The sequence below is a fragment of the Phodopus roborovskii genome, unplaced genomic scaffold, assembly GCF_943737965.1.
Source record: "Phodopus roborovskii unplaced genomic scaffold, PHOROB, whole genome shotgun sequence".
In the NCBI taxonomy this organism is placed as follows: Eukaryota; Metazoa; Chordata; class Mammalia; order Rodentia; family Cricetidae; genus Phodopus; species Phodopus roborovskii.
The window spans coordinates 3,675,217-3,687,154 of record NW_026126689.1 but is presented as its reverse complement, the minus strand read 5'-3'; the positions used below and the strand labels follow the sequence as shown (position 1 = coordinate 3,687,154).

Here is an 11,938-nt window from a genome sequence, read left to right as displayed (position 1 = left end):
AAACCAAACCCTGGTGCTCTGTAAGAGCAATGTGTGCTGACCCATCTCTTGAGCCCAACCAAGGATAGGTTCTCAAGAACAATACACTGAAAGGACGAAAATAAAAGTCATATTTCCTTCCCCAAGATAACTAAAGGTTGTAAATAAAATAAAATCAAAGGCTTTCAAAAAAGACCACTGGCTGCAGTGATGATACACGGGTCTATTACACAGATGAATCAAGAGTATATTCTCTTTTGTGTGTGTTGATGGACACCTGTTTGGCTTTCACTGCAGACTGGCAATTTTCGATGGGAACACACAACCAGACATGGGTGCATGAATTCATCCTCATCGGCCTGTCCAGAGACTGGGACACTCAAGTCTCCCTCTTCATCTTGTTCCTGCTCATGTACCTGGTGACAGTGCTGGGGAACTTCCTCATCATTCTTCTGATCAGACTGGACAGCAGACTCCACACTCCCATGTATTTCTTCCTCACCAACCTGTCGCTTGTGGATGTGTCTTACGCCACAAGCATCGTCCCCCAGCTGCTGGCTCATTTTCTTGCAGCCCACAAAGCAATCCCGTTTCTGAGCTGTGCAGCACAGTTATTTTTTTCTCTGGGCTTGGGTGGGATTGAGTTCGTTCTGCTGGCAATGATGGCCTATGACCGCTATGTGGCAGTGTGCAATCCACTGAGGTACTCCGCCATCATGCATACAGGACTATGCTGCAGGATGGCTGTTGTGTCTTGGGTCAGCGGCTCCATCAATTCAGTCATGCAGACTGCGATCACCTTCCAACTGCCCATGTGCACCAATGTGTACATTGACCACATATCCTGTGAGCTTCTTGCCGTGGTGAGACTGGCCTGCGTGGATACCTCTACTAATGAAGTTGCTATTATGGTATCTAGCATTGTCCTCCTGATGACCCCATTCTGTCTGGTTCTCATGTCCTACATCCAGATCATCTCCACCATCCTAAAGATCCGGTCGAAAGAGGGAAGGAGGAAAGCCTTCCACACCTGTGGCTCTCACCTCACTGTGGTTGCCCTGTGCTATGGCATGGCCATTTTCACCTATATCCAGCCCCACTCCAGCCCCTCTGTCCTCCAGGAGAAGTTGATTTCTCTGTTCTATGCAATCTTGACACCCATGCTGAACCCCATGATTTATAGTCTAAGGAATAAGGAGGTGAAGGGGGCCTGGCAGAAACTAATGGTACATTTCTCTGGGTTTGCAATAAAGCTGAAAACCTGAGGAATTATGAGCCTCACTGGAGAAACGGGATTTGCTTCCGTGTTCTACTTCCCAACTCAGCTATGACAGCCATTGCCATGGCGACAAAGGTGGATCTGATGCATCAACTCTGGTGATGTTATGCAGGAGAATTGAGTGACTGTGCTGGGGTCTGGGGTGTGGGTGTATTTTATGTCACTGCAGAGTGCACAATGGAGCTAAGTACTGCTGTCACTGAGATTACATCATTATTCAATTTTGGATTTTTTTACCACATGACAATTAAAAAAAAACAACTAATCTTTCCAATTAGTTGAATTGTTTGATAGTCACAAACCTTTTCTTGAAACCTATCTTACCCACAATGTACTCTGTACATGTATGTCAATGCCTTTCAGAAAAGATCATGGTGTTTTTCAGGGAGCCAGAAATGTATTTCCGTGTCTGTAGGCTCAGATAATGCAGGCAGAGGCAGCTACTGAGTGAGTCAACATTTGGAAGAAACAGTTGAGGAAGCTTTTAAAATGTTTCTGCTTGCAACCGTCTACACAAAGCACCAATGGCTTTCTGTTAGTATAGTCCACTGCAGAAAGATAAAACGAGGCTCTTACTTCACCCTAAAAGGGAGCTAACCAAAGGCTTTCATATACAGGGATATAACTGGCCAAGAAAACTTTAACTTTACAATGTTAACAGACCACATTCAATTAATTCCAAAGAGACTTTATTGAATATCTAAAAGGTGTCAATATAAAATATTGAATTGAACTAATCTCTAAGAAATTGACAGGTTCTTCCTCTAAACTGTAGAAGCACAAATAACAAAAATTACAACAAATGAATAAGATATCAATGACAGTATCTAAAATCTGCCTTTGCCAGATTCAAAGAAAGAGAATACTTATATACTACCTGCATTTTACCACTACAGAAGGAGCTACAGGAAGATGCTTTGTCCTCCCGAATGTGGCTGTTTCCTTGGACATATGTTTGTAACTTTTCTTGGCCAACCATTCCATGACATCTTTACTCATAAATATTTTCCCAAAAATTCTTTGAGGGCTTTATGTGAATGTGTTTTCAACTTTTATTTCTTAGGGAATAGAAATACTGGCATTGTTATGTGGTGACAGATTAATACAGTCACATTCCATCTGTTATATTTATATATTTTTCTATAGGGTTTTTAAAACTAGATTTTTCTCAAAGGGTTAATCCTTGACTAAGGTAACTTTCTTGAGATGGCAATTCTTAGGTACACGTGGAAGGCATTCTCAGTAGAAGGTAAGAAAGTATTATTGCTCCACTGAGAAGATGAAACAGTGTTTTAATAAATTCATTAAATACAACTTTTGGGTACTTTAAAATTAAACGTTTGTCTAATGATTACTAACCATAAGCTATCACTTGGGGTTTGTCTTTTAAAAAGCACAATGTACATAAAAATTGTTGTTCAAGTAAAAGTCTCAGTAAGACACAGGTAGGGCAGTAGCTTTACTACGTCTCTGAAATCCTTTAAACTGTATTCTAACTCCCTTTCCTTGGCACTGGAACTATTTTTTCAGTAACACTCTACTGTTCGCCTCAATATAAATAATTACCTCACAGTTTCAAAGTCAGAGTCCATAATGGATTCCTCTGGGGAAGATTATGATGGGATACATTTCTTGTTGGAGGCTCTGGGGAAGTGTGTGCTTTTTTTCTTTCCCTTGAACACTGAACACCTCCTATTACAGAAAAGAAGCTTCTTTGACGATCCAGCTCCTAGGCCAGTAGTACAGCAAATCTGTACCACTCATGAAGGAGGCTGATGCCCTTCTCCACTCATCCATCATTTCTCGTTAGTTTTTCCTTGAGACAATTAGAAGAATCCTTAGATCTATAATTGTACCATTCAGATTATCCTGGGCAATCTCTCCAGTTCAAAACCCTTCGTTTAAAAGCATCTCCTACTTCCTTCTACCAAGTAGAGTTGTACCCTCACAGGTTCTGAGAAAACCCTTTCCCACAGGAAGACAGGAAAGGCCACCTTCAGGTGTTGGAGATCCCTGGAGTCATATGCAAATACAATGGGAAATGAAAATGCCAGCGTTAATTTCGGTAAACAACGTGATTGGTTAAGCAATGGTCACTCCAAAAACGTGGGTTATTTTATTGTGAATTTTGTCTTGACATTCACAGAGAACACACAGGAATTTGATTTTGTATTTTCTCTCATCCTCAATAGGAATATTTCTGTAAACATTATCCAGTATCCCAACGACCTTATTTGAAAGGGCCTGGCTATAGGCTTTCCTTCCATGCAAAGTTATAACGAAACACTATGAGTACAGTTTCATCCTTCAGGGTTGCCCCTCTCCATTATGGAGTTATAGATATTTCCCAGAAGGCAATAGTGTGGTATCCAGGCACAGTCCTCAGAGACGGGAGCAGATGTGGAGGATGGAGGAGGAGCCAACTGTGTATGCTTCTTGCTCGAGTTTTCAGGGCCTTAGTAATTATTCAGTGCAGTGTTGCATGACAGTTCCAAGTCTGTGTTTACCACGGTTCACCGGGGCCATGCACAAAAATTGCCACTTAGACCTAATGACCCAAGGGCTGAGTATGGGAAGCATAGCAACCTCCCCCAAACCACGACCGTTCTCGAAGAAGATGCTACCAGTTAACACTTCAGTTATCCTGGGTCCTAATCAGACACCGTATTTTTCAGTTACAAATAAACATGGGATCCCAACAGCCAAACAAGAGGAGTGTGTGGTTTATAGGCACAGCGTCTGGAAATCGCCAGCTGATGTGGGCTTCCATCTTCACCACGTTGAGATGCATGTATGTAATCAAGGTGAGCTCTAAAGTGAGCAAACATGAAAAGCACTGAGTTGTGAAGCAGACATGCAGATAAAAGGAAGATTACAGCCATACCTCCAAAATTAAAATGTAAGGGATGAAGACCCCTGACTAGAAAATCATTCCTTTCTATAATAAAATATTATGGCTACTGACACAAATGTCCCTCTGCATGGGCAGTTTGAATGATCGTTTTACAATGATTTCTGTACCATGTTTCAGTTTCCACTTGCCTTTTAACTTACTTTTTGCAATACTATTTCTTCAATCAGGAGCAAAACGAAAATGAAATCAGAGTCTGCAATTTATTCTGATGTTTATTTGTTAAGTTAAAAAAAAAAAAACCCTTCCCTCTGCCCCACCAGCTCCTCCTGGGTCCCCACCTTTCCCTTTCAAACTTACGACCTCTTTTTATTTAACTGTTCTTGTGAAACAGATACACACATATATAAACCCTTTATGTGTGTATACATACAACTTGCTGAGTCCATTCAGTGCTGTGCATATGTGTATATGATTATGCTGACCGCTTGGGATTGGATAATCTATTGCAGGCTCCTCACTGAGGAAGAGTAATTCTTTCTCTCTCACAAGCCTGCAGCTGTTCTTCTATTGGCTGGGTCTTGTGAAATTTCCCCAGCTACACTGGCCTGTCAATCGGTGTTGTCATTGTGTAATGTTTAGACAGACATATTGTTGATATTTTATGGGTGCAGTATCCTTGTCAAGTCCAGAAGACACGGTCTCACAACATGCATCCTGGTCCTCTGGCATTTACAGCCTTTCTGCCTTCCCTTTTTATGATGTCCCCGGAGTCTTGAGTGTAGAGTTTGCATGGAAATGTGTCAGTTGGGGTTGGAAACCCCATGCTCTCTCATTCTCTATATTTGATCAGTTGTATACATCTGCAATCACCTCTACCTGTTGCAATAAGAAGCTTCTTTGATGAGGTGGGAGACATAATTATCTTTGGGCTTAAGGATAGATACGTTTTTAGAATACAGCTAGAATTATATTTATTGGTTTAAGAAAATGGAAATAGTGAGTTCTTCTTTAAGGCCTATGATCTCCTTACTAGCCATGAGTATTTGGGTAGGTTTACAGTACCAAACGTGAATCTTATCCTATTGAGTAGGATTTACACCAATTAGACAGCCATTGGTTACCTTCAAGGAAAGAAACCTGACCATTTCACCATTAGAGCTGCCTTGCTGGGACAGTCATTGTTATGATTCCTAAGGTTTATGGTTGGGTAGGATGGCTTTTTTCCATTTATAGCTTGCACAGCACCTTCAGATATTATGAGAGCTAGTCTTCACAGAAGGAGTTTCCAGGTTAGTGCTAGCTTTAGTCTTTTGAGTACAGTGTTTGAAGTTTGTAGTGTGTTTAGCAATAGTCTTTCAAGTTCTGATAAATGACAAGAGGTGGTAGCAATAGCATATATTGTTTTATGAACCTGTTGGATACCCCTGACCGACAACTACAAGGTGAGATTTCCCATGCCTGGCACTGGGGTTTTTGTTAAATTATCTGTGGCCCTTGAGGAGAGCATTAAAACAACACACACACACACACACACACACACACACACACACACACACACACACCATATATGCATATGTAAGTATATATTATAATCTTTCTACATATGTATATGTATATATATATTAAAGCAAACTTGTAAAATACTTCCCAATGATTTTTTAAAAATTCCCATTGTGCTATTCATCTCTCTTTCTTCCATAGTTAAATCTCCTTCCCACTTTCCCTTAGCACCTCTTCCTGTTATAATGGACAAGACTAGGGCTTCAGAGGTGGGTGGGCATTGAGAGTATCTACCTGTAGCTTGCCTTCTGAGTGTTGGAGTGGGTAAATATAAAGATCAATCACAAAGAAGAAGTGCTCCTCTCTTGTTCTGCTGGGCAAAATGCACAGGGCTTAGGTCCAGGGAGCTGAGTACCTGTTGGCGGAGAGTTCTAGATGCCAAGACACTGACAGGATAATCCACATGAGAAATTTTCATGAGATTAAAAACTCAGTGTAGTAAGCTGCCTCTGTTTTGGAATTGTTTGTTTTAGAACTTAGTCTACCTCTCATAATGTAATATGATCATTGTTTGGATATACCTATTTCAAAAATATCTTTTGTGCATCTAGCTAGCAGTGTGCTATTTACATGTAACAGATGTTCTTTGCTTTCAAACAGCTCATAAATGAATCAACTTCTAGTAACTTGGGATTTGTAAACATTATCAATGCCTTTAAGATTACTTTAGCTTAAGTATATTATTGTACATTAAAGGACAAGAAGAAATAAGAAACCAATAACAACAATAACAAAAAGATTACTAGCTTTTTGTTTCAAATTAGATAGGCATCATGTTCTTATCATGAAGATTGAACTATATTCAACAGAATTACACCTTACTAGAAGTTTGGAATTTTACTGTAAATATTATTCAAATTGTAATAAATACTAACAGACAACTTTTTGATAATTTTTAATTTAAATTTGAATCAAGCTTGTTTTACATGTCAGTCCCAGTTCCCTTACCCTCCCTTCCTCCCCTGTCTCCCCCACAACAAACCCCCACCCCATCCCCTTTCTGCTCCCCAGGGAGGGTGAGACCTTCCATGGGGAGTCTTCTAAATCTGTCATATCATTTGAAACAGGGCCTAGGCCCTCCCCCATGTGTACAGGCTGAGAAGTATCCCTCCATGTATAACGGGTTACTCTTTTGAAACATGATTTTATTAGTATTACTTTATACATAGTAATATTCATTCACTTGTGTATTTTTACAACTTTTGAAAAATGCATGTAGTTATGTAAGTACCAGTGTGATGAAGATATACAACTGTTTCATCCCTCCAGACTTACCACATTCTCTTCGAAATGCCATCTGTTCTTTTGGACAACACTCACCTGAAGTCAAAGCTCGGGTTCATGCAATTGCCTATTGTAAAATACTGTATGAGTGGGAACATACTATAGAGTCTTTCTTCCTTCAGTTAGCACGCTGAATTTCAGACACTGGTGTTGCAAACCACAGCGGTTGGTTCTTTCACTGATGGCGTGTATAGTTGGTCAGTTTGCTATTACAGAGGTCATTAGGATGATTCCTAACATTTAACAACAATAATAAAAAAAACGTTTAAAGCATCTAGCAAACTGTTTTTCTTTTACTTTTGTTAGATGAGATGAAATCTGACATAAGTGATGACTAGTTTGTTTAGCAAAGGGATATTTAAGTTCTTTAAAAGCGTCAAGCTATTTTTAAAAGTTGTTGCACCAATTTAGAATGCATGTGCAAACTGTGAGAGCAAGCACCGGTCTGACTCCTTGACGACAGCTGCTGAGGCCAGACTCATATTCTTCAAAGGTCAAAAGTTAAGTGGCAAACAGATTCTCTTTGGGGATTTTATTTGCAGTGACTAAAGAATGTTAATGTTGAGTAATTTTTTTTTCAACTTTGTTTATCATGTATACTGGTTGCAGCTTTCTCTCCCTCTTGTCCAGCTCCTCTGTTCCCACACCCCCAAACCAATCATGTTTGGTTCTATCCTAGGTCTCCAAGTCCTTGTACTCCAGGCAGTATCAGGGGTCGGCTTACCCTGCTGGCATGGGTTTTTAGGCTAGACCAGTCATTGCTTGGCCACTCGCTCAGTCTCTAGGCCACCCTTACCCCAGCACACCAATAGGCAGGACAGGCTGTGAGTCAAAAGTTATGTGACTGGGGTAGTTTCCCACTCTCTCCTCTTGATGCCTGGACACACGAAAACGCAAGTTCAATCTAGGAGTCTTAGCTGGGGTCTCTCCTGAGAGATTCCCTTGATGGAGTTTTTTTTTTTACCTGACCCCCAAATGCCTCCCCTTACCAGTAGTCTCTCAGTACTCTCCCTCTCTGTCCCCCAACCCAACTGATCCCTCATGTTCTCATCTTCACCCACCTGCACATTACTCATGAAATCTCTTCCATTTCCCCTTCCAAGGAGCCCTTTAATCCCTCTAGGGGTGGACCTTTAGAGAACATGTAAGATCAAAATTTTCACACTTGGCTGGCATCTGAATTGTAAACTGTGAGAGATTGAGCCAATGGCACCTAAATAAGGCTTTTTAGGTTCTGGGCCCATAGAATCTATCTCATTGAGCAAGGTGTCTGTGTTTTAACAGGTGAGTAATACACCACTATGTAAATGAACCACATTTTTCTTTTTATCCACTCCTCAGTGGAGGGACATCTAGGTTGTTTCCTGTTTCTGGATATTACATGCTATGAACATAATTGAGCAAGTGTCCTTGTGGCATGATTGAGCATACTTGGGATACATGTCCAAATGGGTCTTGTGGTAGGTTGATTTTGGTTTTAGACATTCTCACACGTGTAAGATGGAATCTCAAAGTCATTTTGACTTGCATTTACCTGGTGGCTAAGGATGTTGAACATCTCTGCTGTTTCTAGTCCATTTGAGATTCTTTTGTTGAGAATTCTTTGTTTAGATCCCCAATTTTTTTATTGGATTATTTGATTTGTTGAAGTTTAGTTTCTTAAGTTCTTTATATATTTGGGAAAACATCCCTTTGTCAGATGTGGGGTTGGAGAAGATCTTTTCCCAATCTCTGGGCTGCTGTTTTGTTCTATTAACAGTGTGTCCTTTGCCTTACAGAAATGTCTCAGTTTCATCAGGTCCCAATTATTAATTATTGATCTTAGTGTCCTGTTCAGGAACTTGTCTCCTGTGCCAATTCACTAAAGGCTATTTGCCTCCTTCTCTTCTACCGGATTCAGGGTATCTGGAATTATATTGAGGCCTTTGATACACTTGGACTTCAGTTTTGTGCCTAGTGATAGATATGGATCTATTTGCATTCTTCTACACGTTGATATCCAGTTAGACTAGCACCAATTGTTGAAATGCTTTCTTTTTTTCATTTTGGCTCTTTGTCAAAAATAGGTGTCCATAGGTTTCTGGATTTATGTCTATGTATACAATTCAATTCTACTGATCTACTTGTCTGTTTTTATGCCAATAACACGTGTTTTTTATTACTATACCGCTGTAGTAGAGCTTAAAATCAGGGATGGTGATGCCTCCAAAAGTTCTTCTATTGTACAGGTTTGTTTTAGCTATCCTGTTTCTTTTTTTTTTTCTTTTCTTTTTTCTTTTCTTTTTTCTTTTCCACAAGAAGTTGACTATTGTTCTTTCAAGGTCTGTAAAGAATTGTATTGGAATTTTAATGGGGATTGCATTGAATTTGGAGGTTGCTTTGGTAAGATGGTCATTTTTACTACGTTAATCCTACTGATCCTTGAGCAGGGAAGATCTTTCTGATATCTTCTCCAGTTTTGTTATTCAAAGACTTCAAGTTCTTGTCATACAGGTCTTTCATTTGCTTAGTTAGAATTACCACAGGATATTTTATATTATTTTTGACTATTGTTAAGGATGCTGTTTCCCTGATTTATTTGTTATCCCATTTGTTGTATGTATGTATACAGAAGGGCTTCTGATTTATTTTTAGTTAATCTTGTATCCAGCTACATTATTGAAGATGTGCATCATCTCTTGGAGTTTCCTGGTAGAATTTTTGGGGTTGTTTATGTATTCTATTTCTTTTATTCTTATATTTGGTCTTTTCATAGTGTCCCAGATTTTCTGGATATTTTATGTTAGGAATTTTTTTTCCATTTTCTTTGACTGATGAATCTATTTCCTCTATCTGAGATTCTCTCTTTCATCTTTTACATTTTGTTGATGGTGCTTGCTTGCATCTGTAGTTCCTGTTCGCTAGAATAGATTCTCCATTTCTAGGATTTTCTGCATCTGTTTCCATTTTCAGGTCTCTGTTTGTTTTTTCTTGTTTTTTTCTTTTTCTTTTTTTTTTTTTTTTTTTTTTTGGCATTCGTTGGGCGATTTATTGATTTTGTCTGATTTTTTTTTTGTCTTTTCCTCAGTTGATTTAAGGGATTCTTAATTTCATAAAGTAAGTTTATGATCATTTTCTTATGCTCCAGATGTGCAGAATTGTTCAGATCTTGCTGTCATAGGGCAGCTGGGCTCTGGTGATGCCATACGTACAGCCCTTTCTGTGTTTGATTGTGTTCTTACACTGATGGTTAGGCATCTGGATTTGGAAGTGTGACAGGTCTAGGTGTTGATTCCTGTGTTTGTCTTGGTTTGAATGGGTGTATTGGTTTTTGGGTTTCTCTTTCCTCTCTGGTCTTCTGGTCTGGGGTCTCTAAGACCACCTTGGCCTCCAATACGGCTGCTGGGTCTGGAATTCTGAGACGTGGCTTCTGCTCAGGTAAAGCAGAAGTCTATTTCTAAACTTGTAGGCCATCAGTATATTTCCTTGTGCTTTTCACCTACGTGCAAGCCTTTGAGGTTTCTGCTAAATCTTTTGTTCAGTTTTCATTGTTAGCATTTTTCAGTCGAGTTCCAAGAATTTGCTAGGTATTTTGGACACAAATATTTTATGAGATATGCATTTCACAGAATCTTCACTTCTCATTTTCCTAAGAGTGTCTTTCGGGAAACAGAAATTTAATTTAAAAATATTTATTTATTTTTATGCCATATGTGTGGGTGTTCTGCCTGTACATGTTTTTGTGCAATGGGTGTTTTCCTGAGCTGCAAGAATACGAGTAAAGAAGGCACTTATTTCTGCTGGCTCCTGTTATGGAAAGATGTGAGCCACCATGTGGGTTCTGGGAACCAAACCCAGGTCCTCTACAAGAACAGCCAGTGCTTTTAGCTGCTGAACCATCTCTCCAGCCCCAGAGGTTTTAATTTTGATGAAAGTAAATATGTAAGTTTTCTTCATGATCACAATTTTGGTGTCTTATTTTGGAAACAATTGGCTAACCTAAGGTCATATTTCACTGCCATGTAAGTCTCTGCTCCAGTCCATTGAAGTATTCCATCCATTTTGTCTGTCTGAGGCATACTGAGGGATGCTGTGCATCTTGTTCAGGTTCTGCATCTAGAATTCTTGCTTGTAGCTGGCTGTTGAGCTGCTCTTTACTATTGTTGAAAAGTCAATGTTCTTTTTTTTTTTCATTAAATTTTCTTTGTAGTTCTCTAAAAATCAATGCTTCACTGGAAGCAGTTTACTCAGATTATATACAGAATTATCAAAAGGAAGCAGTTTGTCACAATAATGCTATTCTTTGCAATACCAAACACATGAATCAATAGCTTATTTTTCACAAATGCTTCTAGAAGGAAGTGACTCAATTTCTAGGTAGATATTTAATAGGTAGCTTTTCTGTGCAGAAGAGACACTATTTAAAGTGGTAAGAACAAGAGGAATTGTGCAGCGAGTGTGTGTGTGTGTGTGTGTGTGTGTGAGATGTGAGTGTTTGTGTTTACATGTGTAGGGGATTATATGTGTTTATGTGTGTGTATGTAGTAGAGTGTTTGTGTCTGTGTGTGTGTATGGTAGTATGTATAGTATAGTGTGTGAGTAGGGGCTTGTGTGTGTATGTAGGAGAGTGTGTATGTGTGTAGGGTAGTGTGGGGGAAGTATGTATGTGTAGGTATGTGTGTGTAGGGGAGTTTGAGTGAGTGTGTATTGCAGGGGAGTGTGTGTGTGTTGTGTGCATGTGAGTGTAGGTGTGTGTGTAGGGGAGTTTGAGTGAGTGTGTATTGCAGGGGAGTGTATGTGTGTGTTGTGTGCATGTGAGTATAGGTATGTGTGTGTAGGGGAGTTTGAGTGAGTGTGTATTGCAGGGGAGTATGTGTGTGTGTTGTGTGCATGTGAGTGTAGGTGTGTGTGTGTGTAGGAGAGTTTGAGTGAGTGTGTATTGCAGGGGAGTGTATGTGTGTGTTGTGTGCATGTGAGTGTAGGTATGTGTGTGTAGGAGAGTT

General features: G+C 39.6%; 1 protein-coding gene across 1 annotated transcript; it reads left to right on the top strand.

Moving 5' to 3' along the window:
- Nucleotides 1-290: 290 nt before the first annotated feature.
- Nucleotides 291-1,244, top strand: LOC127214287 (olfactory receptor-like protein OLF3). Its single transcript, XM_051174686.1, has one exon. It carries the CDS (start codon nucleotides 291-293, stop codon nucleotides 1,242-1,244), a length of 954 nt encoding a protein of 317 aa, XP_051030643.1.
- Nucleotides 1,245-11,938: the final 10,694 nt, after the last annotated feature.